The following is a 27,144-nucleotide window of genomic DNA, read 5'->3' on the forward strand; positions in this document are numbered from 1 at the left end:
TGATACAGTCAGTAATCGCTTCTGCATTTTGGAGGTGGGTACTATCATTATGGGGTGCGTGTGGGAGTCTCATTTAGTCACTAGGATTTGAACTGGGCTTGGTTGGTGGGAAGGCTGACCTTGATATAGGGAGTGCTTGCTAACTGGGTAAGGCACCTGCCTGCAGGGGCAGATGGGCTCTGGGTCTGTAGGTCTGCAGTTGGCGTCTAGGTGTGTGAATCTGCAGAATGTCTGCTACGATTCTGAGAAGTGAAAGGGAGGGCATTCCAGGAAGGCAGTATGGACAAAGGCAATTCAGGCATTCAGCCCAGGGGGTCAGGATCAAACTGAGGAGGACTGAATGCCAGGGCAAGACCCTGGGACTTCGTGCAGTAGGAAGGACTGTGGCGTTTAGCTAAGAGTCAGGGTAACAAGTAGTTCTAGGAGGATGACCTGAGCAACTGAGGTTTGTATGGATAATTTCTTAGCATTTCAGTCTAAATAAATGTTGCTGAGTGACCAAAAGGGGAAGGAGAGAGTGAAGGACAAAAGTGAGGGCGAGGAGGTGCTGGAACCCCTTTGCCGTCTGCTTCCACCTCCCTCAAGCCCTCCTCTCAGCCTGCAGGGGAGCTTTGGATCGGGTTTGGTGACCTAGGTTTACAAGCCATTTAACCTTGGGTACACCAACCCTATAGAGCCCCATTATCTCAAGTGGAATATTCCCTGGCAGGGTTAATGTAAGTATTGAACAGGATGATGAGAGGGAAACTCTGAAGTCCTGAGCCCGGCCCATACTAGCTACTCCATAAAGATGAATGGAATGACCAATATGTTTTATCCACCAAGCAGTTTTACACCCTGGGAACTTTCCCAAGTGTCCTACTATTGCTGCTTGGATTTTTCCCCTTTACTTAAAAAGGCAGCATGTAATTTCATTGAAGGATGGGTAAGAATGTTAGATTGAATGATGTGCAGCACCACAATCAGGAGAACAAAATTGTGTGTTGCATGTGTGTTTGGGCTGAGGAAGTAAAAGCTGCGGGTGTTGGCTTGATTACAGGTTGATTATTGGGGCCTCTGGCTTCTGTCCCCAAGCACATCACTTTAGAGTGATTTAATGGCAACCTGTTGTTATTACAGGTTGAGCATCCCTTATCCAAAATACTTGGGACCACAGAAGTGTTATGGATTTTTCTGGACTTTGGGATATTTTTGTATATCTAATGAGATAGGTTGAAGATGGAACCCAAGTCTAATGTATTGTTAGAGTTTATATATGTTTCCTATGTACCTTTATACACAGAGCCTGAAGGTAATTTTATGCAGTCTTTTTGTGCTTGAAAAGAAGTCTGTGTTAAGTACTTATATGTGGAATTTTCCAGTTGTGGCGTCATGTGGGTGCTCAAAAAGTTTCAGATTTTAGAGTATTTGGATTTTGGATTTTTCAATTAGGGTTGCTTGACCTGTGTTTTTTAAAAAGTTGAGTCCATGGACAGAAACTTTTGAAAATGTGCTTTTTTAGTGGCGGGAGACTGTTGATTAGTAACATAATGACAGTCATGGTTTTTATGAAAAATCTTGTGGTTGGTATGGAATTTTTCTGTGAAAGTGTGTATGACTGCATGTTATTCATTTACAAGCGTATTGAAACTTTTAGGAAAATAGTTGTACTGTTGCAGAGATTGAAAGAAAATAGAGGCGAGCATAAAAATAGTGAAATGAAAGCAGCTTTATTATTATTTTTAACATTTTCTGCCTTCTCAAAAAGGAAAAAGAAACTGAACATTTTTGAAAGGCTGATCTTTCTAGAATTCAAGTCACATTGTCCTCTGGTGCTGAAGCGCCTTTGTCCCGCGTTCTCCAAGTCCTGCCTTCTGAGCACAGCCTGTCCCTGTAGGGACCCCTTTTGCCTCCCAGCCACTCCCTCTGCAGCCGCTCCACCCCCGGGACTCACAGACACTAAGCTGCCTCTGTTCTGGCATTTTCTGTTTCTTCTGCCTGGAACGTTTGCTCCCTCCTTGCACTCATTCGTGAGTCTCAGCCCATGCCAGCCATCTCTGGGAGGCTGGCTGTCTGTCCCAAGCTGCTAGAGGATCTTTCTCCCTGCCTGCTGCCTCTCCTGGGGACGTCCTGGGTGTAGCTTCTACACCGACTCAGATGCTTGGGCTGTGCTGTGTGGTTTTCAAGTGTATCCGTGTGCCCCTCCTCCCTCTGGGTGAAATGCTTGAAGCGGGTCGCTGAGCTTCAGTCTTAGTGAATAGCCCATGTCTGTCACATTGCAGTCAGAATGTTGAGTAAATACAAAGTTGAGAATCAACATGTTAAACTGGTCTCACACAAAAAATACACTTCCGCTGAGAGGACTATCATCAGCACTTGGGAATTTAAAGGACTTTAAGGTTTGGTGTGTTTAACATACTGCACAAACAGCTTGTAATGGAAACTAAGATTTAGTGAGGTTTGGAGTACCTAGAAGTTATTCTTTTGTATCAGCTGTCTTGAGGGAGTTCAGTTTGTTTTTCAGATCAAGCAGAGGACCCTCCTGGGGTTCGCCTTGGGCGAGGTTCAAGGCAGGTGGCCAGGGCTGTGTGAGAATCTGGCCCTGGAACACACCTATGCTTGGTCTGGCGCCTCTGATTCCGTCAGTTGAGATGCTTGGCTGAGTGCCAGGACTAAGTAGGAATGTTTAGGATCTGAGATTCTCAGAGAGAATCTGGCGGATGTGAAGCGCTTCTTGGCTTATGGTAGACATGGATGAATTGGTTGTGGAGGGAGTATTTAAAGTCTCACTTAGATGCAAACCCACAGACCAATCCTCCATCTGTCCTGGGAGGTTCTACCTCCCCATAGAGGAACCCTGTACTCTTCCGCTGATTTTCACGTAATTTTCCACCGAGTACGCTGTTCACAGCATGCTTTCATCCTGTTTACTACCAGCATCTGGCTGTCAATGGTATTTCGATGATTGCAAAATGCATACAGTTTACCTGTTTTGCAATTTTCAAAAGCACCTGACAAAATAGTGTTGGTTCAGGATAAAGTGACTGATTTTGTCTTTTAGTCATTATTTATAAGTTCCTTCCTTCCTTCCTCTTCCTTCCTTCCCTTTCCTTCCTTCCTTCCTTCCCTTCCTCCCTCCCTCCCTCCTCCTCCCTCCCTCCTCCTCCTCCCTCCTCCCTCCTTCCTCCTCCCTTCCTCCTTCCTTCCTCCCTTTCTCCTCCTTCCTCCCCTCCTCCCTCCTCCCCTCCCTCCCTATCCTTCTGGTCTTACTTTGTCACCCATGCTGGAGTGAAGTGACGTGATCTCTGCTCACTGCAGCCTGTACCTCCCAGGCTCAAATGATCCTCCTGCTTTAGCCCCCCAAGTAGCTGGGACTACAGTTGTGTGCCACCATGCCTGGCTAATTGTTGTAGTTTTTGTAGAGATGGCATCTCGCCATGTTGGCTAGGCTGATCTCAAACACCTAAGCTTAAGCTATCCACCTGCCTTGGTCCCCTAGAGTGCTGGGATTACAGGCATGAGCCACCATGCCTGGCCCAAATTTTAGCAAATAAGTAAAAATAACTTTGTTTTAACTTATTTAGTAAACAAGTAAAAATTTTAATAAATAAATTAAAATAACTTTCCTGTATAGGTCTGTGCCTTCTTGCATCTGGCCTGCTATCTTTCCATGGTTTTTGCCATTTAAATATTACTTTTGTGTATTCCTTTTCTTCTCCATCAACTCATATTGGTCCCTGCAAATAAGATTTCAAGCTCCACATCCAAGTGACTTTAAATATCAATTATTTATTTATTTTTCACTTAAACGGAGTGTATTTTGTGTGTACTCTCTGTACTCTATTCTGTATATATTTTGTATATACTCAATATATATACACACACACAAACACACAAGAGAAATGAAAATGTGTGTCTATACAAAAACTGTACATCAGTGTTCATAGCAGCAAGCCCACATATTGTATAATTCTGTTCCTATAAAATGACCAGAGTGGGTAGCTCTGTAGAGACAGCAGAGTGGTGTCTCACTAGGACTGGGAGTTTGGGGTAATGAAGACTGTGAATGGGTATGAGGTTTCTTTTTGGGATGATGAAAATATTCTAAGATCATGGTGATGATTGCACAATTCTATTCAAGTGTATACTTTCAATGGATGGATTTTTTGGTTATGTGATTATATGTCAATAAAGATGTTAGAAAAATAGGCTCTATAAGCCACTATGAACAATGCTCCATTTTTAGGTATTTTATAGTTCTGAGCATTTCATAAAATGACATATATATGTGTATCAGAGATGCTCAAAACACTTCAAATGAAAACTGGCTGTTTTTAGGAGTTTTCCATACGGTGTGGAATCCCTGCTTTCTCAGACCTGTGCATTGTGTCCTGTTTACTGTCTGGTAAGCCCCTGGCTGCTGAGCCTTCAGGTCCCCTGGTCTCTCTGTGCTAACCCTTACCCCTCTAAGGGCTTCACCAATTGTTCTTCAGCCAGAGACTCCTTTCTGCCCAGCTCGCCAGCACCTTTGTGCAGTGGAGGTTGAGAATGCCCCAAGTATGCACGTAATGGATCAGCCTTTCCAGCATTTGGCTTTGGCTTCCAGAAGTTTTGAGCTTTGGCAAATCTTACAAGCTCTGTGAGCCTCTGTTTCCCCATGTTCTCATATTCAGAGATGCGGGGCTGGACTCCCACTGCTAGTTCCCTGAGCTGTGCAGGCACTCCTGCTCTGCATGGTTAGTGTTGGTGCTCATAGCACCATAAGTGATGTGCAGTGGCTTTTCAGAGGGTTATACAGGGTCCAGGACCTCTTACTCCTCCCACCCATGCTGTGAGAATATTTTGCCTATCCCCCCACGCCCCCAACTTTGACGGGGCTTGCTCTCCAGGTCAAATGGATGCTTTTGAGAGTTAGGGTAAATTTTGCCTAGGGACGGCTGGGTGAGAAGGCTCATGCCTGTAATCCCAGTGCTTTGGGAAGCTGAGGTGGGAGGATTGCTTGAGGCCAGGAGTTCAAGACCCAGCCTGTGCTACATAGTGAGACCACGTCTCTTTTTTAAAAAATTAGCCAGGCATAGGCCAGGTGTGGTGGCTCACGCCTGTAAACCCAGCACTTTGGGAGGCTGAGGTGGGCGGATCACAAGGTCAGGAGTTTGAGACCAGCCTGGGCAAAGTGGTGAAACCCCATCTCTCCTAAGAGTACAAAAAATAGCTGGGAATGGCGGAGCACGTCTATAATCACAGCTACTCGGGAGGCTGAGGCAAGAGAATCACTTGAACCTGTGAGGCAGAGGTTGTAGTGAGCCAAGATCATGACACTGCACTCCAGCCTGGGCGATGGGGAGATTTGTCTCAAAAAAAAAAAAAAAAAAAAAAAAATTATCCAGGTATGGTTGTGTGCATCTTTAGTCCCAGTTGCTCAGGAGGCTGATGTGGGAGGATTGCTTGAGCTCAGGAGTTTAAGATTGCAGCGAACTATGATGGTGTCACTGCACTCCAGCTTGGGTGACACAGCAAGACTCTGTCTCTAACAGAAAAAAAAAAAATTTTGTCTAGGGTGTCTTTCAGAATTTCTTATTGTCTCAAGATAAATATCTTTTAATGTAAATCACATCATGGTCAGAAGTGACTAAGACAATTCCCCTTGTGAATTATAGAGGTATGATATTTCATGATACGAACTGTACAATATACATATATATGCACATATGTGTGTATTTCTGGGGTTGATGTTTTATGGTGGCATAAATTTAGGTCATTTTAGAGATGACAGTCAAGTCAACATTTTCCCAATCTTGTTGTTTTTAACTATTCAGACACTGTAAGATTTAAGTTTTTGGAACTCAGATGTATATTTTTCTAGTGTCTGGCTTTTCCCTTCTTTTTTTTGAGATGGAGTCTCACTCTGTTGCCCAGGTTGGAGTGCAGTGGCACAGTCTCGTCTCAGTGCAACCTTTGCCTCCTGGATTCAAGCGATTCTCATGTCTCAGCCTCCTGAGTAGCTGGATTTACAGGCACCTGCCAACACACCTGGCTAAATTTTTGTATTTTTAGTAGAGATGGGGTTTCACCATGTTGGCCAGGCTGGTCTGAAACTCCTGACCTCATGATCCGCCTGCCTCGGCCTCGAAAAGTGCTGGGATTACAGGTGTGAGCTACCGCGCCCGGCCTTTCCCTTTTTGATTAGAAAACTAATCTATATTATAGTGTTTATATGTTTGAAAAAGCCTCTTTGAGATAGACTACACTAAAAATCAGTGTTTCCTTCTTCAACACGTAAGAAAACAACTTGATATATGTCTCAAAAACCTAAAATTGCTAACCAATCAAAATATGTGTATTAATATTAAAAACACACGGGCGCGGTGGCTCACGCCTGTAATCCCAGCACTTTGGGAGGCCGAGGCGGGCGGATCACAAGGTCAGGAGATCGAGACCATGGTGAAACTCCGTCTCTACTAAAAATAGAAAAAATTAGCCGGGCGCAGCGGCGGGCGCCTGTAGTCCCAGCTACTCGGGAGGCTGAACCCGGGAGGCGGAGCTTGCAGTGAGCCGAGATTACAGCCCACTGCACTCCAGCCTGGGCGACAGAGCAAGACCGTCTCAAAAAAAAAACAAAAAAAAAAACACACACACACACACACAAAGAGAGGAGTGTTGTTTTTGTGTAGGTGGTATATATGAGACTAGGTTTTTTTGTTCAATTTCTTTTACATAGACAATACAAATTGGAAAAGTTTTATAGTTCAGGTTTTTAATTCTTTCTTCTAAAGTCCAATGTTAAGTCCAAAATTAAAAAATAAACTCTTTAGAAGTCTGAGGGACAAAGGAAAAAAGAAAACTTTTCCAGGGAACGTATTTTCTTATACCACAAATGCATTTAAAATGTGTCATTTATAACGCTGAAACCCGGTGTGCAAAGCCGTATGTGAATAATGGTTAGCCAGATTCCTGCCCAGCAGGGTTATACTCTAAACTTGAATTTCTTTTATTACAGACAGCAGTACCTGCAGAAGGAGGAGTACACACAGCATATAACTAATCACTAAATTCATTAATGTTGAACACAGGATTTGGTACCTTTACCATTTTGTTAGAGATCTGGAAAAAAAATCTTCTAGACAAATCAGGTTGATCTTGGCCGGGTGCAGTGGCCCGTGCCTGTACTCCCAGCACTTTGGGAGGCCACGGCGGGCAGATCACTTGAGACCAGGAGTTCAAGACCAGCCTGTCCAACATGGCGAAACCCCGTCTCTACTAAAAATACAAAAACATTTAGCTGAGTGTGATGGCAGGCGCCTGTAACGCCAGCAACTTGGGAGTCTGAGTAGTGAGAATCGCTTGAACCCGGGAGGCAGAGGTTGCAGTGAGCTGAGATTGTGCCACTGCACTCCAGCCTCGGCGATCGAGCAAGACTCCATCTCAAAAAAACAAGGCCGGGCGCGGTGGCTCAAGCCTGTAATCCTAGCACTTTGGGAGGCCGAGACGGGTGGATCACGAGGTCAGGAGATCGAGACCATCCTGGCTAACACGATGAAACCCCGTCTCTACTAAGAAATACAAAAAAAAACTAGCCGGGTGAGGTGGCAGGCGCCTGTAGTCTCAGCTACTCGGGAGGCTGAGGCCGGAGAATGGCGTGAACCCGGGAGGCAGAGCTTGCAGTGAGCTGAGATCCGCCCACTGCACTCCAGCCTGGTCGACAGAGCGAGACTCCGTCTCAAAAAAGAAAAAGAAAAAGAAAAACAAACAAACAAAAAAAACAAAAACAGATCAAGTAGATCTCTAAGTGCATCATTTGGATTGATAACTATTTTTTACTGCATCTGGAAGGTGGTGGCATTTTAGCAGTTGTACTGTTGAGGAATATGAAATAAGTATATTTTAAATTATGAAGACACTTCCTATCAGGAATATTTTTTCCAGGGAAACTTGCAATACTAATAAACTCCTGAACTTTATTCTTATTTTTTATTTTTATTTTTTGTTTTTCTGAGATGGAGTCTCACTCTGTCACCCAGGCTGGAGTACAGTGGCGTGATCTTGGCTGACTGCAAGCTCTGCCTCCTGGGTTCAAGCAATTCTACAACATCAGCCGCCCAAGTAGCTGGGCTTACAGGTTTCTGCCACCCCGCCTGGCTAAATTTTTGTATTTTTAGTAGAGATGGGGTTTCACCATGTTCGCCAGGCTGGTCTTGATGGAGTCTTGAACTCCTGACCTAACGTGATCTGCCCGCCTCGGCCTCCCAAAGTGCTGAGATGACAGGCGTGAGCCACTGTGCCTGGCCAACTCCTGAACTTTCCATGGTGGGGTCAGTTTTATCTTCTACATTTTATGACTCACACAGGTGTTTGCAAAAACACCATTAGCTGAAAGTGGAAAGTTCGGTGGTGGGTATTTTGCTTCTAGGAGGCCAAAACATCAGAGCGACACACCATGGATCAGGATTCTGAAAAGGAATCTTTCCCAGACATTTATGGAGAGTTAAGAGCAGTACCTTTGTCAGCACGGGATTCCTGCCTTCTATTTTTTTTTTTTTTTTGAGACCGAATCTCACTCTGTTGCCCAGGCTGGAGAGCAGTGGGGTGATCTCGGCTCACTGCAACCTCCACCTCCTGGGTTCAACTGATTCTCTCATTTCAGCCTCCCAAATAGCTGGGATTACAGGCATGCACCACCACACCCAGCTAATTTCTTTTCTTTTCTTTTTTTTTTGCATTTTTAGTAGAGATGGGGTTTCACCTTGTTGGCCAGACTGGTCTCAAACTCCTGACCTCAAGTGATCCACCCGCCTCGGCTTCCCAAAGTACTGGGATTGCAGGCCAGAGTCACCGTGCTTGGTCAGGAGTCCTGCCTTTTAATACCACCTGCCTTACGGGGTTGTTGTCTGGGTTCAAAGAGAGAACGTGAAAAGGTATTGTAGGGAGGCCAGGTGGACTACTTGTTAGCTGTACTGTCCCTTTGTTTTTACCAGGAGTGTTTGCCAGTGATTAAGGCTCACTAGAATAAGTTTTTCTAAATTGTTTTATGTCGTCCTCATTAGAACTTCACTACATGTGGGAAATCATGTGGCAAAACTATCTCCCTTTAAAAAAAAGTCACCAAGGAAGCTTCCTTCTGCAATTTAAGAAATAAAATCCCAGTGACATTGATTTGGATGCTCCAAATATGTCCATAATGGAAGAGCTTTTCCAGGTTTTGGTTTGGGCCCCCCAGACCAAAACTTTGACACATAATACAAGCTCTGTAAGTCTGTTTTCCTATCTGTAATTTGGGATTGTCATCTTTGTAGGGTGTCATGGAGATTAAGTGATTCACTGTAGACAATGCCCCTGTCATGTAATAGATTCTGTCAGTATTAGATCTTTTTCTTTCTCTTCTAGTTTCAAACATAGATTAGGCAAAATTATAATGGCTATTTCACAAAATCAGCTTGATTCTTATTTATGATATCAAGTGTTGTTTTTCCAGGTTATCTGTTAAAGGGCTACTTTTTTTATTTTTCTAAAAGTGCTTTAGAAATTCCAGTGTTAGTATGTATGCATCATTTAGCTAACAATGAAGATCTAAAGATCACCCAGCAGTTTAAGCTGATTCTTTTACAGGCCAAGGAGAATTGTGTTTGTCTAGCTGTCTTAGCGGTGTAGGACTTTCTACTTGTTACTTCCTAAAATAATTGCAGCTGCAACACTGCTACTTCAAAGGAAATTACATAAAGTTTATTTGCTGTATTTATGTTAAAAGCCATCACTTACACATTTTTCATTAAAAATACTTTTAAAATTTGGAAAGGATAAAAGTATAAAATGTAAATACTGTTTGTATTAATAAAATACAGAGATGTTTTAAAGGCCTTTAGTGTTTATTAACTAGTAGTAGTTCTGAGAATACCCTGGAGCTCAAAGAGATAATCTGTGTTATAAAATAAGTAGGAAAGTTGACATTTTTGTGACTTCTCTAATCCTTATTATATAGGCCTCTATAATTCATGTGCCCATAACACTTCTTAAGATGTGATTTTGGGCATCTGAAGATGGTGATTTCGGGCAGCTAAATCAGCAATAAAGGAACACAGAACATCTTTTGCTTAGGTAGGTAGTTGTAAGGGTTGACAGATTGATGCAACTTTTAATACTTTAGTTCAGCTGAAGGTACCCACTGCCAATCACCTGAAGACTTCACCCAGGAGTTGACCTATTTATCATACTAAATAGGGAGTGGTGTCTTGAAGGCTCATTCACATTCTGGGCTTGGCAGGCAGTGCGATGAAGTCAGACTTGCAGTTATCAACACCCTGGCTTTGTATTCAAGAGGACTACCTGCTCTCATCCATCTTTTTCATACCACAGTATTGAAAGTTGTTTTCCTCTTTGAAGACCTTAAACATCTCATTAATTAAAGGAATGCTTCTTCCCTCTCCCCATATGTGTTTAGGGAAGTCGCTAAGCAGTGATTGAAGTAATAAAGCTTATCTAGTGGCATAGCACTCTTATTTTGACTCTGATCCCTTCCTGTATTTATTTGTAAACGTTTTTTCACGTGCGTGCGTTTGAAATTCCAAGTTTTACTTTCCTACAGGACGTGAAAAAGACCCAGCAGCATGGGAGATTGGAACGTATTTATGTGCGTCTGTCTCTTGCCTTCACACTTTCCCTTTGTTTTTGTGCTTTGCTAATGAAAGTGATGAATGGTGCTTTCAAAAACTTTCCAGAATACTCAAGTGTTTTATAACAAAATTGCAGAGAAATAATTGGGAGAATTTTCGACAGATCTTAGTGTGTTTTAGTAGGGGGGACTTTTAGTCCGAGGCAGAAGAGTTTTGGCCCTGCATTGTTTCTTTACCCATGAGAAGTGAAGCTGCTTTCTTTATAGATTCCGGGGGATGGTATTTTCAGCTCAGTCTCTGCTTTTGGTGTTAAAAAGCTTTCTAGGTCAGGACTCAAGATCGAAAGCTCTTGCGTAAGAGGTGCTTTTATCAGGGACATTATTTATCTGCCTATTAGTTGGGGAAGTTGTTGGGAAGGTTCCGTTTTAACAACAGTGAAACCTGTCACTTTTTTTCAGTCCTAACTTAATGTGAAGGAGTTTCAGACAGCAAGGAGGAGATTCAGGAGACAGTGGTGTCAGAAAATGGTAGTATTACCATTATTATTTTTTATTTTTTTGAGATGGAGTCTCGCTCTGTCACCCAGGCTGGAGTGCAGTGGCACAGTCTTGGCTCACTGCAACCTCCGTCTTCCAGGTTCAAGCAATTCTCCTGCCTCAGCCTCCTGAGTAGCTGGGATTACAGGTGCCCACCACCACGCCTGGCTAATTTTTTGTATTTTTAGTAGAGATGGGGTTTCACCATGTTGGCCAGGCTGGTCTTGAACTCCTGACCTCAGGTGATTTGCCTGCCTTGGCCTCCCAAAGTGCTGGGATTTTCAGGCGTGAGCCACCGTGCCTGGCCAGTATTACCATTATTATCAAGAGTAACGGTAAGCACTCATAGCACATGTTGTATCAGGCCCTATGTGCTGGGCTCAGTGCTTTATGTGTATATGTTAATCTCATGGAGTTGGATATTGGTGTAATCCAGAGTTTACAGAAGAGTAAGCTTGGGCTAGCGAGGATAAGAAACTTTTTTTTTTTTTGGGGGGAGGTTGCACAACTGAGGGTCTTGCTCTGTCACCCAGACTGGAGTGCAGTGGCATGATCATGGCTCACTGCAGCCTCAACCTCCTGGGCTCGAGCATTCTTCCTGCCTCAGCTTCCCGAGTAGCTGGGACTACAGGTGTGTACCACCTATGCCTAGTTAATTTATTTTTGTTTGTAGAGATGGAGTCTCACTGTATTGCCCAGGCTGGTCTTGAACTTCTGGGCTCAAGTGATATTCCTGCCTCAGCTTCACAAGTAGCTGCGACTACAGGCATGTGCCACCACACTTGACTAACTTACTTCTTTTTTCTGTAGAGATGAGGTTTTACCTTTCTGCACAAGCTGATCTTGAACTCCTGGGCTCAAGTGACCCTTCCACTTTGGCTGCCCAAAGTGCTGGGATCGCAAGTGTCAGCTACCACACCCAGCCGGCTTGGCTGCCTTTGGCAGACTCTTAACTTCAGAGCCTGCACAGTGAATCGCTATACCATGACAAACTGATGTGCATTTTAGGATGCTGCAATTCTATAAGAAAGAGTAGTGATCCTGCGGGAGAAGAACAGAATTTTTTCCTGACTTGGATATGCTTGAATGGCTTATGGGTTCAGGGAAGAAGTATACCTTTGGGATCACCTTCAGGCTGGTGAGGGTAAAAAAGGCTCATGGTCTATGGGCCAGTGGCATTGGCATCTCTTGGGAACTTGCTGGAAATGTACAATCTCAGGGCCCATTCTACACATCTCTGTATAGGACTCTGTATTGAGGCCGGGCATGGTGGCTCCCGCTTGTAATTCCAGCACTTTGGGAGGCCGAGGCGGGTGGATCACCTGAGGTCAGGAGTTCGAGATCAGTCTGGCCAACATGGTGAAACCTGTCTCTACTAAAAATACAAAAATTAGCCGGGTGTGGTGGCGGGCGCCTGTAGTCCCAGCTACTTGGGAGGTTGAGGCAGGAGAATCGCTTGATCCTGGGAGGTGGAGGTTGCAGTGAGCTGAGATCACGCCACTGCACTTCAGCCTGAGTGACATCCCCAGTTGGTGCTAGAGCAGCTGCTCTTAACCTTGGCAACAAAGCTGTTAGAACGCTGATACCTAAGCTCCATATAAACCAAGGGGGTGAGGTCTCTGGGTCAGGGTTGGAGATTGGTGTTCTGTAAAGCTCTTCAGGTGGTTGTCTGTGCAGCGAGGGTGGAGGACTCCTGGCCCAGGCCAACCTCCAGACCCTTTGGAGTTGTTGCCTTATGTGATTTGCAGCCCTGCTCGCCTTTGGACTGTGCATGGAAATTTCCAAAACACAAATTGAGAGGATCAGCCAGCATGCCCAAGGGTTGGTCACTGGTGTGACAGTGGATCAGCCTGTGTGTGTGTGTGTGTGTTTGTAGATGGAATCTCATTCTGTTCCCCAGTCTGGAGTGCATTGGTGCCATCTTAGCTCACTGCAACCTCTGCCTCCTGGGTTCTAGTGATTCTCCTGCTTCAATTTCCCGAGTAGCTGGGATTACAGGCACCCACGACCATGTCTGGCTAATTTTTTTTTTTTTTTTAGTAGAGACGGGGTTTCACTGTGTTGGTCAGGGTGGTCTTGACTCCTGACCTCAGGTGATCCACCTGCCTCAGCCTCCCAAAGTGCTGGAATTACAGTTGTGAGCCACCGTGCCCAGTGTTTTTTTTTTTTTTCTTTTCTTTCTTCTTCTCCTCCTCCTTTCTTCTCATTTCTTCTTCTCCTTCTCCTTCTCCTACTCCTCCTTCTTCACGGGACAGGGTTTTGTGCTTGCTGTGTTCTCCAGGTTGGAGTACAGTGGTGCCATCAGTAGCTCACTGCAGCCTCAAACTGCTGGGCTTAAGTGATCCTTCTGCCTCAGCCTCCTGAGTAGCTAGGACTACAGGTACATGCTACCATGCTCAGCTCATTAAGCATTTTTTTTTTCTTTTTGTAGAGATGGGCTCTTGCTATGTTGCCCAGTCTGTTCTTGAACTTTTGGTCTCAAGTAATCCTCTTGCCTCAGCCTCCCATAGCGCTGCGGTTACAGGGGTGAGCTACTATACCCAGTCTGTATATTTTCTTTGTGTCTTTGTGTGTGTGTTTTCTTTTTTGAGACCGAGTCTTGAGCTGTTGCCCAGGCTGCATATGTTTTCATTTTTGACTTTTGAAGTCATTCAATTCTCCTCCCTGTTAATTTTGTTGAGTTTTATTTGTAGAAACAGCAGACAACACACATGCAACGTCATCCTTAGGTTTTAGTTGCTGACTCTAAATGATGTCTAGTCCAATAGCCACTTCTACTAAACAGAAATGAGTTAAGGAAGGGCAGTGAGAGACAGCACAGGGGAGTTGTAATGAGATGGAGAAGGAAAGGCCAGCTTGAGTAAAATATATGAGTTATCCTATGAGCCAGGTTATGTCCTCTGGGTGTTTGTATATAAAGAAACAGGTCAACTTTGGTATTTGGTTTTGGGTAAAGCAGAGATGAGGGCTTCTGAGTGGCGGACAGAATACTTGTCTTGCAAGAGTTGTTTTTCAAGCTTGTTTGTGGATATGCATCCATTTTTGTTGCGTGGAACAGCAGTATTAGAGAAGACTGTTGGCACACTTTCACAGAGTAGGTAGGGGATTCCTTTTCTACATGTTTATACTTTACTTTGGCCAGGTATGGTGGCTCACGCCTGTAATCCCAGCACACTGGGAGACTGAATTGGGAGGATTGCTTGAGGCCAGGAGTTGAGACCAGCCTGGGCAACATAATGAGACCCTGTTTTTACAAAGAATAAACATAAATTAGCCAGGCGGGATGGCATGCACCTGTAGTCTCAGCTACTTGGGAGGCTGAGTTGGGAGAATCACTTGAGCCCAAGAGTTCAAGGATGCAGTCAGTTATGGTTGTGCCCCTGCACTCCAGCCTGGGTGACAGAGGAAGACCTTGTCAACCACTTACTCAGCTCCTTGAACAGTCCCACTGAACAAGTCCCCTGATGATACCAGATTGCCGGTGGCCTGGCTGTTGTTGGCAAATATAAGCTCCTGGCTGTGCTGCCTCATGAACCTAACCATGGGTCTGACAATTTGTATGTCCATGGAATTATTTTATTTTATTTATTTTATTTTTTTGAGATGGAATCTCACCCTGCTAGCCAGGCTGGAGTGCAGTGGCACGATCTCAGCTCACGGCAACCTCCATCTCCTGGGTTCAAGCGATTCTCCTGCCTCAGCCTCCCGAGTAGCTGGGATTACAGGCATGCATCACCACACCTGGCTAATTTTTGTATTTTTAGTAGAGACGGGGTTTTGCCATTTTGGCCAGGCTGGCCTTGAACTCCTAATCTCAGATGATCCACTTGCCTCGGCCTCCCAAAGTGCTGGGATTACAAGCGTGAATCACTGCATCTGGCCAGGAAATAATTTCTTCAAGGGTACTTTCAGGACAGCTCTTTGAAATACTATTTTAAAATATTTTCTTCAAATCTACTGCAACTATGGGAACTGACTAGTACTGAATTTTATAGACCTGATAGAAATTACTCTAAATAATGTGTCTGATAGTAATGTCCATGTAAGAATTTTAAAAATAATATTCAACAGTTTCAAATAGCACTTAACCCCAAGTTGATAGTAAAACTGTTTTTTGAACACTAGTTTATATTTAGGTGTTGCTGCATAACCAACCCAAAACTTAATGGCTTCAATAACGATTTAATTATATCTCATGATTTTGTGGGCCATGAATTTGGGCAGGGCTCAGCTGGGTTATTCTTCTGCGCCACTTGGGGTTACTTGCATGTGTTTTTGATGACCTGGCCTGGAAAGTCCTAGATGGCTTCATTCATATGTCTGGTGTTTGGTGGGGGTAACTAACTAGAATGTTGGGCTCAGCTGGGACTTTTTTGTTTTGTTTTGTTTTGTTTTCAGGTTCATAGTTTATTGTACAAATTGAATTATCACATGATGAGTTGACATTAGCTTTTCTGTGGAACTTGGATTAGCGTGGGAATTTAACAGATGAGGCGCAGTTTAGAACCCATGTATACTGCTTTCACAGCTGGAGTTTTTAAAGACCTTAGCTTGAAGTGTAAGATCATGAAAGCCATGTTTCTATATGTCAATTCATCCAACCTGTGTGAGTATGGTAGTTGACTTATTTATTTTTTGAGACAGGGTCTTGCTTTGTTGCTCAGGCTGGAGTACAGTGGTGCAGTCAGCTCACTACAGCCTCAAAATGCTGGGCTCAAGTGATTTCTCCCACCTCTCAGGCTCCCGAGTAGCAGGGACTACAGATGCGTGCCACCATGCCTGGCTAATTTTTAAATTTATGTAGAGACAGGGTCATACTATGTTGCCCAGGCTGGTCACGAATTCCTGGGCTTAAGTGAGGCTCCTCCCTTGGCCTCTCAAAGTGCTGGGATTATAGGCATGAACTACCATGCTCAGCCTGAAATACTTTTTTACTACCAGTGAACTGGAATTGGGCATCACCTTCTGGACCTGCCATGATTTTAATCTTGCCAAAGCCATAGTCAGTCCTACAGCCAGTGTCCTCCAGGGTATGCAACCCTCAGCTGGGACTTGTTGACTGGAGCACCTGCATGTGGTGTCTCCAGCATAGAGGCCTCTGGATGGTTGGACTTCTTGTACTGTGGCTCAGGGCTCCTAGACAGTGTCCCAAGAGTCAGGAAGAAGCAGCTGTCACTCTTTCAAGTTTTAGACCTGGAAGACAGCACAACTTTATTGTCCCTGTATTCTGTTTGCCAAATTAGTCAATAAGCCTGCCTAGATTCAGGGCAGGGCACGCAGACTCCACTTGTCAGTGTGAGGAGTGTCCAAGGCCTTGTGGTCATCTTTATTCTGCTGTAGATATGTGTGTGTGCATATGCGTGTGTATTACATATAACATCAAACTTTTTTTTTAGTTGTTATGTGTCATGTTTCAAAGTCATCTTTTTCTTGATCTGGGCAAGGGCAATAAAATGTATGTCCTGAACTTTTGAAGCTGACACACTTAAGAAGTAGTTTGTGTTCATAGTTCTTGAGCCCAAAGATCTAACATTTTTCCTAGGCTATGTGGTAGAAAGAGATAATGATAATAACATCTTAGGTTTATGTGACATCTTCTAAGAGGTTCAAAGTGGTGGTTCCACTCATTTCTTTATGGGAATATACTGTGAAGTCCATAAGCCATAGTACCCCCAAGTTCATACGCAGAGGTGGGAATGCAGTAATTTCATCATTCTACTAACAAACAGCATTCAGAGGGCAGTTCTTGTAGTGAGATGTTTACTGATAGAACTTCTGTGAATCAGCTCCCCTGCTGGTTGTGGGAGCATCTCTTTGTACTTACAGGAAATTAAATGGAGTTTTCAAGTATAATTCAACCATATGTTGAGTTTGTTTACCTCTGCTCTTTAGAGCTTATCCTTTGAATAAGATGCAAGTCCACTGTAAATGTGGTATTACCTTAATTCATTCCGTCTAGCTTAAAATGAGGTACTTTACATCTAATTGATGGTATCAGGCTTTGGGATTAAACAGTTTTTCAGCTACCATTTGTTATGGATTATCTCCTGGTTCATGAATATTGCAGTCTTACGTGAAATGATCCAAATGATCCACCCTTCACGTTTCCCCAGAGTAAATTTTTTTCTATTTTTTTTGAGACGGAGTTTCGCTCTTGTTGCCCAGGCTGGAGTGCAATGGCGTAATCTTGGCTCACTGCAACCTCCATCTCCCAGGTTCAAGTGATTCTCCTGCCTCAGCCTCCCAAGTAGCTGGGATTACAGGCGTATGCCACCAAGCCCAGCTAATTTTGCATTTTTAGTAGAGACGGAGTTTCTCCTTGTTGATCAGGCTGGTCTCAAACTCCTGACCTCAGGTGATCTGACTGCCTTGGTCTCCCAAAGTGCTGGGATTACAGGCATGAGGCACCGTGCCCGGCTTCCCCAGAGTAAACTTTCTAAGGATGGCTTTTATATCCCTGACTAGTACAGAGAACTCCATGGGTTCTGTGTGGTTTTCTAAGTAGAATTCAAATTTATCAGCCTGAAAACTGACCCCAGACTGTCATTTTCCCTTTATCCACTGCCACGACCCCTTCCTTCCCTCTCCCTGATCATGGCACAACTGATTGCTGTCCTGGAGTCCTACCACCCTCCAGCTCCCTTGTGTTCGTGTGTTGTCTCTGGCCTGGGATACTCTGTCCCTCCTTTTCCCTCTCCTCTTGGCTCTTCCATTTTTTCATCTGCACTGCTGCCAGAGCTGTGCTTTTTGTTCAGAAAGCTCCTTGTGGCCTCTGGGATGGCCCCCCAGCTCCCCAGGTGGGCTCAAGCCTGTCTGCGCCACCCTGGGCTTCTCAGTGCCACACCGAGTGCCACTGTTGGAGCCCATGCCTGCAGTCCCTGCTGCAGCCCCAGGCACTGCCCAGACTATGCCTTCACAGATTCTCCACCCACAACCCAGGGAGATGCAAAAGTAGATTATGTCGAGTTCAAGGTATATAAATAATCACTGTACAAACATGTGCTTTTTGAAAGTAAGTTACCCTGATAATTTTGACTGTGTTATTACATGTTTTATTAGTTGTAAATAATTAAAAGTGGATGAACATTTAAGAGAGACTGAGCTGATACCATCAAGGAGGATTTCTGCAGTCTCTTTCTTTGGGGAGGGTGTTCACCCAGCAGCCTGTAGGCATGAGCAGTGCCTGGAGTCCTCTGCTTCCTCCTGCCGAATTTGCTTCCACACAGGTCACTGTAGAGTTCCTGGGTGCAGGTGCAGCTCCAGGGGGTGGCGACTTGTTCCTAGGTAGACAGAACTGGGGGACATGCATCCTTGTGGGAAAACAGTGTACTTGAGAACTGCAGGGCAGCCATGACTAATGCTGTTATTAAGAAATACTCCTGGCTTTGTGGCGCTGAGTGTTTTCGATCTTTTATAATTAAACATAAGTGAACATTGAGGTATATTTTAGCATTTGCTGTACTCTGCTGAGTAGTTTGTGACGTGTTGATAATGGGAGAATGGGTGCTGCTATAGTAAGGAAAAACAGGGAGCTGGTGCTGGGCGTGTTGCCTGTGCCTGCAGTCCCAGTGCCTTGGGAGGCTGAGGCAGGCATGTGGCTTGAGGCCAAGAGTGTGAGACCTGCCTGGGCAACATAGCCAGACCTTGTACCTTTCTTTCTACGGGGAAGAGCTTGTAGACTCTATTCTGTCTCCACAGGTCGTCTCTCAACCAGCGCTGGGCGGAGCCAGAGAGCTCTGCAGAGAGCACGTGGGTGCACGTCCCAGGCGAGCTAGTGGTGTGCAGGTCCAAGGCAAGCACGTGGGTGCACATTGTGAGGAGGAATGAGGCACATGTCTGGGCAAGCATGTGGGCGCACGTCACGAGGCAAGCACGTGATGCGTCCTGGGAGGTGGCCGAGGGAGACTCAGGAGAGGTTGGAGTGGGGTTGAAAAAGCAGGAAGCAGAGAGGGGAAGTCCGTGTGTAACAGAAAATTCAGTTTGTAGACCCTTGTGTCAGAGGAGGTGACAGCCACAATTTTGGTTCCCTGGGAAGGGCCTCCGGCAGTTACCTGATTTTTTTTTTTTCTTTTTTTTAAAGGAGGCAGGGTCTGGCTCTGTCTCCCTAGCTAGGGTGCAGTGGTGCCATCACAACTCACTGTAGCCTCGACCTCCTGGGCTCCAGTGGTCCTCCTACTTATGCCACTCGAAGTGCTAGGACTACAGTGACTAATTTTTTAATTTTTTTTTCTAGAGATGGGGTTTTGAACCCCTGGCTTCAGGCAAGTGTCACGGCTGGGCCTCCCAAGGCACTGGGACTCCAGGTGCTCACCACCATGCCTGGCTCTGACGGTTTGAGGTTGTGGGGACCCGGCTCTTTCACTGTCCTTCTTTGCCACGTGTCCTCGCATCTTGTCTCTTCACGTGAGGGCTGAAGCCATGCTTTGGAGGAGCTCAGGAGCTCGTCCTCTTTATCCAGGGCTCAGTGTTGGCTTCTAGCTGGCTTCCTGGGGAGGAGACCCCAGCCTGGTCCCAGGCTTGGTGATGATGCTGCCCACAGTGGGATGCTGGGGAGCTTTGGAGCCTTGGTTTTGTGGCTGCCAGCAGCGTGGTGGAGCATCAAGAGGGAGGTAGGTGATGAGACTCAGGCCAGCGGCTTCTGCCTGGGACTGTCAGGGTTGCTTGCGTTGGCTGCTGGCTTCCTATGGAGCTGCTGCTCGTTGGTGACGGGTGCAGGCGTCAGTGCCTCTCACTCAGGGCAGTGTAGAATGTTACACAGTGATAGTTTACTTCTAGCCAGGTTTTGAATGCTCTTACTGGAAACAGTCATATTTCCTGTTGTCTAACTGAATAGGGGATTAAGCAGTTGAGAATACAGTTGGGCTGCCCATGTCTTTTCTTCCAAGTGAGTTATTTTGTATTTTCTAATACTCTCAAATGATCAATATGTGTGTCTGTGTGTGCGCCCATGCGCGTGTCATGTGTGTGCATCGCCGTGCATGCGTGTAGGAGGCTGGGATGGAAGGGATGACCATGACTGACTGTTGGAATTTCCAGGAAAGGCTTAGAATTTATTTTTGGGTCACAGGCCATTTTTCTGGTTTCTTTCAAGCGCTAAATGATTTTTTTATGTAACTTCACAGATTAAAGAAATGCAGTCCGTTTTTGTATGGCTTAGTAAATCTTAAGGAAAAATCCCTACTTACATTAGGATACATTTGCTGGAATATTTACACAAATCTTACAATAAAACTTTTCATCTTTTGAATTTTTTTATCAACTCAGCCCTAACTTATTTATTTCTTTTTTGCTTTGTTTTAAAGGGAATACTCATTCTTTTTTTCCTCTTTCCTGGTACTTCAGCTTCTCATTTGCTTGCAGCCTCTGCATTGCATGAATGCTGGTTTTTCAGCAGTTCTGGCCCTAACAGAAGCATCCCAAGGATAGGAGGATTTCAGTCCCGGCTTGCTAGCCTTATCATAGGGAAAGCAGAGTTGCTAAGATTCCATTCTCTGTCACTTTTAGTTACTCTGCCGTGGCTGCTCAGTGCTGTTCCCAGTGAAATAATTTTAGTGTATTTCTTCCTCTTGTTTCTGCATCAGCGTCATTACTGTGCATGCCTCCCTGGGGATCAGACTGATTGGTAAATTAGTACCAGCAGAAGAAGTAGAAGACAATGTGTGAGCGTGTTTTATTTAAACAAATACACTCTACAATTTATTTTATTGGATTTTGTCCTTTGAGAACACCGTAAGTAATCTCATTACAGTCTAGAAACTGCTTACTCACCACACTTCCACCTTTGAAAGCACATAAGTCTTTAATAAATGGGGCAATTTCCAGATTCATCAATAATTAACCCAGAGTATGACAAGTTTTATCCCAACTCAAAGCTTTTCCATGATTCAAACAGTCTGCTCCTGCCACTGAATTGTCTGTATAGTTTCTGGCTCAGCATCCCAGAGCTCAGGATTCTGCCATGGAGACACTGGTTTGAGCAAGCATATGTTTTCTTGAAAAGAGATTATTTTACTTAATTTATCAGTGTCTTTTTGAGACAAGATGTTCTCTTGAAAAATGTTAAGCTTTAATTGTTTATAATAAAATAAATTCATACTTACTGTAGGAAATGTGGGAAGTACAGATGATTTTAAAGAAGATGGTAAACACCCATATTCTTGCCACCCAGAATAATCTACAAAAGAGCATTTCTTTCATTTCTTTGCAGTCTTTCTGTTTGTGTATATACAATACAAATGCCTCTTTTTTTTTTTTGGTAACAGACAGGATCTTGCTCTGTTGCCCAGGTTAGAGTGCAGTGGTGCAATCACAGCTCGTGGTGGACTTGACCTCCTGGGCTCCAGTGATCCTCCTGCCTCAGCCTACTGAGTAACTGGCACTACAGACACATGCCACCATGCCTGGCTAATTTTTTGTAGAGAGAGGGTCACACTAGGCTGCCCAGGCTGATCTTGAACTCCTGGCCTCAGACGATCCTCCTGTCTTGGCCAGCCAAAGTATTTCCATTACAGGTGTGAGTCATGGCCCCTAACCAAATGCTTTTAAAAATATTGATAGTTGAAATCATAATGCATACACAGTTGTTCCTACTGATTTTACTTAATTTTTCAGTGTCTTCCCATGTCTCGCAAAAATTTTGATAATTTTTTTCTTTTTGAGACAAGGTCTCTGTCGCCCAGGCTGGAGTGCTGTGGCATAATTCTTCATGGCTCACTGAGGCCTTGACCTCCTGGGCTCTAGCCATTTTCCTGCCTTGGCCTCCAATAGTACTGGTATTATAGGCATGAGCCACTGTGCCCAGCCCGTAATACTTTTTAAAGGTCATGTAGCACTTCATTATGTGGATATATAAGTATTAACCTATTTAACTATTGTTGGGAAGTTAATTTTCTCACTTTTCACCATTTAAAAATACTGTAATAATCTTAGTATATATTATTGACTTAAGTTTTCTGAAGTATAATTATTGGATAGGAAATTATGAACATTTCAAGGCCCTCAGTTTATGCCCTTGGCCAGCTTGCTTTCCAGATGGGGTTTGCCAGTGTACACCTGGCCTGCATGGGAGAGTGCTCTCTGCCTCTGCCAAGGAGGGAGAGACCTCCTGGGTCAGTAGCTGACAGTGCTGCCACTGTTTTGCAGCCGCTGTTGAGTGGCTGGGCCCAGGACTGCAGTCTTCAGTCTCATTTTGATCATATGTTAGTGGAGCTGTAATACCCTCTTCTCCTTGAAGATTGTATGAGAGATACATATGTAAAGAACCAGACCTGGCCGGGCGCGGTGGCTCACGCCTGTAATCCCAGCACTTTGGGAGGCTGAGGCGGGCGGATCACAAGGTCAGGAGATCGAGACCACGGTGAAACCCCGTCTCTACTAAAAATACAAAAAATTAGCTGGGCGCGGTGGCAGGCGCCTGTAGTCCCAGCTACTCAGGAGGCTGAGGTGGTTAAGCCCAGGAGTTCGAGGCTGCAGAGAGATCTGATTGCACCACTGTACACCAGCCTGGGCAACAGAGTGACACCCTGTCTCAAAAGTAAAACAAACAAACAAACAAAAAAACACATTGGTTGCCCATTTGCTCTGTGCCTTGGGTGTGGACATTTTTCATATCTTTTCTGCTAGCCTGACTGGATTATGACCATGACGGTCATCTTTTCTCCCCTTCAAGACTTACATGTGTAATTTGCTTTTTCAGTTTTCAGGGATTGCTTCCATCTTTAATGAGATATAAAAATGCTGAGTACCTTTCTGCAGCATTGTCTGTGCTGCTGCTTAAATGCTCTCCAGCCTTACTGAGACCAGCTGTGAAGAGCATCTGCCCTTAGCAGTTTCCTTGACAAGTCTTGCTTGGCTGCTCACCTTCTTATGAATGTTGGTAACTTCATCTGGTTATCTGATTAGTACTTTGTCTTTCCTCAAGATTCTGCCATTTTGGAATCATCATTATTATTTTTGAGATGGAGTCTTGCTCTCTTGCTCAGGCTGGAGTGCAGTGGCGCGATCTCGGCTCACTGAAACCTCTGCCTCCTGGGTTCAAGCGATTCTCCTGCCTCAGCCTCCTGAGTAGCTGGGGTTACAGGTGCATGTCACCACACCCAGCTAATTTCTGTATTTTTAGTAGAGTTGGGGTTTCACCATGTTGGTCAGCTGGTCTCCAACTCCTGACCTCGTAATCCGCCCGCCTCAGCCTCCCAAAGTGCTGGGATTACAGGCGTGAGCCACTGCGCCCAGCCCATCTTTGTATTCTTGGTGTGTAGTAGATTCATAGGGATTTTTGCTAAGTCTCCAAGGATTGACAAAAGATGTAAAAGATCTAGCAGTTTTCTGGTTACATGACTTTTGAGCTGGTGCTAATTTTTAAGACTAGTCATTTTAGATAACATGTGTTTAGAGCATTACAACTGTCTATCAGTTTTTTTGTTTGATCTACCTAAAATAATGATAGCTTTGAACTCTGCATGCCATTTTTGGCCTTCCAGAAACAAAATCTATATATATATATAGGAAAAGAAATATATGTAGGATCCTAAAACTCATTTTTCAGTTTTTAAAAGGCCCCTAGTAAGCAGTAAGTGTTAGGAGTGGATAAATTTTAAGTGGCTCTTTACAGAGTACTTAAATAGAAACATTAATTGGATCATTGTGTGGATCTCGTGGAGATCTGTCCCTGTCATACGCTGGCAGACACATTCCACTTCTTTCTAATCCCCAGATGTAATAAGATGCCTGGGACTGTGGTTACTTGCATTTGCCATTCATAAAATTGCTGGTGGGTCCTCCCAGGTGGCACTGTTGTTTATAAGACTGTTCAAAATGTCAGCGGACTTCTGCCATCCCTAAGAGCCTCCTTGTTATTTCTCTTATGGGGCCTAGATGCTGTAAAATGTGTATTTTAACATCTAGTGGGATATATTTCTTTGTTTCTTTGGGCTGGTCCTTCATCATCTGTTGACCACTTTCAGTCAATACTTATGGGTCAAAGCTTTGGCCAGAACACAAAATAGTTGATAGGAAGAGTCATCATGAGAATAAATAACATGTAGTGGAAACTCTGACCTTGCGATGGGGCATTGGCAGTGGGCTCATCAGCTGAGAATATTTGCAAGGTGGAGCTTCCATAGAGCCTCATGGGCGAAGCCTAAAGAGGTGAGTTAGCTGGGTGAGCTTTTATTGACTCGGCCTTTGTATGGGAAAAAGTAAATTGTCAGAGTTCTGTATTTCATATGTGATTTCGTTTGTATGTCTGCCTCTGTCTGTTGATATTACTTCGCTGATTATCAGCTTTACCACACACACGAGTGAAGAACAGGAAGATGTGCAGGGTGGGGAGGAATGCAGGGAAGACATTGTTCCTTTTTTTGAGACAGGGTCTCACTCTGTCACCCAGGAGATGACACATAACTACATCAACTGGTCCTACACTTTCAGGGGACATACAAAGTGCTTCTTTGAACTAGGGTTCTGTATAAAATAGTTTGAAGAGCAATGTATAATGTTAATTTTTTTTTTCTTCTCTGGAATGTTATGTGGAGTGAAATTCAGAAGTTTCCTAATGTCTAGATAAATTCTTCTCTGTCCACACGGTCCACCTGTGTCTTATAAGGCCGTCACATGAGCCTGTCCCATTTGTGCCTTATAAATGCACGTTAGTGACGTGATCTCGGCTCACTGTAGCTTTGAATGCTTGGACTCAGGCAATCCTCCCACCTCAGCCTCTTGAATGGCTGGTACTACAGGCGTGCACCACCATGCCTGGCTAATTTTTTTTGTAGACATGGTCTCGCCGTGTTGCCCAGGCTGGTCTCTAACTCTTGGGCTCAAGCAATCTGCCTGCCTCAGTCTCCCAAAGTGCTGGGATTACAGATATGAGCCACTGTGCCTGGCCTCTTTCTCTTTCTAAAAAAAAAATGCAAAAAATGCTTTTGCTTCAAGAAGGTTATTCTGTACTTCAAGAGTATAAATTGCAAAATGCAAAATTAAGGATATAAAATTGTGGCTTTATATTTCTGGGGTTTCTAAATGTGTGATACATGTGCAGGTTTTTGGATATTGAGGTTTTTTGAGATTTGAAAAACTATGTATTTATGTATTTATGTATTTATTTATGTATTTATTTATTTTTGAGACGGAGTCTTGCTCTGTCGCCCAGGCTGGAGTGCAATGGCGGGATCTCAGCTCACTGCAAGCTCTGCCTCCCGGGTTTATGCCATTCTCCTGCCTCAGCCTCCCGAGTAGCTGGGACTACAGGCGCCCGCCACCTCGCCCGGCTAGTTTTTTGTATTTTTTAGTAGAGACGGGGTTTCACTTAGCCAGGATAGTCTCTATCTCCTGACCTCGTGATCCGCCCATCTCGGCCTCCCAAAGTGCTGAGATTACAGGCTTGAGCCACCGCGCCTGGCCGAAAAACCATTTATTTTTTAAAAGATAAAGTTATATCTCATTTGTGTGTTTAAACAAGAGTATAACAACATCTCAGATAGCTTTGCATAGACTGAAAGAGTAATGACATTCCTGCATGAGGCATTAGCAATTATTTTCCGTGTAACTGTCCTTAGAACTCTTTGTCTAGTAGTACATGTATAGAATTTTTCTGCAGCACATATATTAAGTAATCAGTTTAATATTTGTTCCTATAAGTTAATTTAAATACATTCCAGTATCCTTTTTTAGCCATTTCCAGCAGTCTAAGGCAGGGAGGAAACTTAACTAGTGATGAGATTTCTGGCACTAAGGTTTCAAAGAGGACATTGAGAGGTGAAAATGGGAATGAGTGCTACAAAAATGACTGTTGTACATCACGACAGGGAGGTTTTGCGCTGATGAACAGTGATGTTTCCGCTTGACAGTATGGGGATATTTAACTTTCCCAGCCTTCTACAAGATGAGAAGAAATGAAGAGATGAGGAGAGAAAGGGGAAGAAAATCCTTAAAAAAGTATATTGGGGCCGGGCACGGTGGCTCACGCCTGCAATCCCAGCACTTTTGGAGGCTGAGGCGGGCAGATCGCCTGAGGTCAGGAGTTCGAGACCAGCCTGGTCAACATGGCAAAACCCTGTCTCTACTAAAAATACAAAAATTAGCCTGGCATGGTGGCACAGGCCTGTAATCCTAACTTGGGAGGCTGAGGCAGGAGAATCGCTTGAATCTGGAAGGCAGAGGTTGTAGTGAGCTCCAGACTGGGCAACAGAGCGAGACTCTGTCTCAAACAAACAAACAAACAAAACAACAACAACAAAAAAAGAAGTATGTTGGAAAATACCAGGAGAGTGTTTATCTCCGCTTTGCTCTACTCTTGTTAGTATTCAGATTGTCACTGGGGAATGTGAAAGATTCTAAAACGTGGGTCTTTTTTTCTCCTTCTGTCTTACATTTCTTTACTTTTTATATATTGCTATTTATATTTTATGACTTGGAATACTATTAACTTTTTAGAATACTGATTTTTTATTTTATTTTTTGAGACAAGGTCTCTCTATCACCCAGGATGGAGTACAGTGGTGTGGTCATAGCTCACTGCAGCTTCCACCACTGCAGCTCAAGCAATCCTCCTGCCTCAGCCTCCCAAGTAGCTGGGACTACAGGCATGCACCACCATGCCTGGCTAATTTTTAAAAAGTTTTTTGTAGAGATGTGGTCTCTTTATGTTGCCCAGGCTGATCTCAAACTCTTGGGCTCAAATGATTCTCCTGTCTCAGCCTTTTCAAGTACTGGGACTACTGCCATGAGACACTGTACCTGGCCTAGAATACTGATTTTAAATGATAGAATGATAGTTATAAAAACTGTGAAAGTTTGAAAAACCACTTAATGAGTTGCTGTTACATATATAGTCTGCTTCCAAATAGTTAGAAAAAAAAAAATGCACTAAGTGATTTGGCAATGTACTAAAGCCAATAATAGTATTTGCTTTGGAGTAATGGGATTATGGGTTGTTCTCCCTGTTTTTCTTTCTAAAGTTTTTATGATGTGGTTGATTATATTTTTGTGATAAAACTGTATAATCACTTGTTTTTATTATAAATATG

General features: G+C 44.1%; 1 protein-coding gene across 26 annotated transcripts in view; it reads left to right on the plus strand.

Annotated features, from left to right (window-relative positions):
- PARD3 (par-3 family cell polarity regulator) overlaps positions 1-27,144 on the plus strand; it is a 711,028-nt gene that overhangs the window by 3,720 nt on the left and 680,164 nt on the right. The window contains exon 1 of one of the 26 annotated variants that reach the window (XM_021943967.2): positions 17,467-19,728. The exons of the other annotated variants lie outside the window; for them this stretch is intronic. Coding sequence (XP_021799659.2) covers positions 19,663-19,728 — 66 coding nt within the window. The 5' untranslated portion in view covers positions 17,467-19,662. Of the gene's footprint in view, positions 1-17,466; positions 19,729-27,144 lie in introns of those variants that run through there. 26 annotated transcript variants of the gene reach the window in all.

This window comes from Papio anubis, chromosome 11 (assembly GCF_008728515.1).
Source record: "Papio anubis isolate 15944 chromosome 11, Panubis1.0, whole genome shotgun sequence".
Taxonomy (NCBI): domain Eukaryota; kingdom Metazoa; phylum Chordata; class Mammalia; order Primates; family Cercopithecidae; genus Papio; species Papio anubis.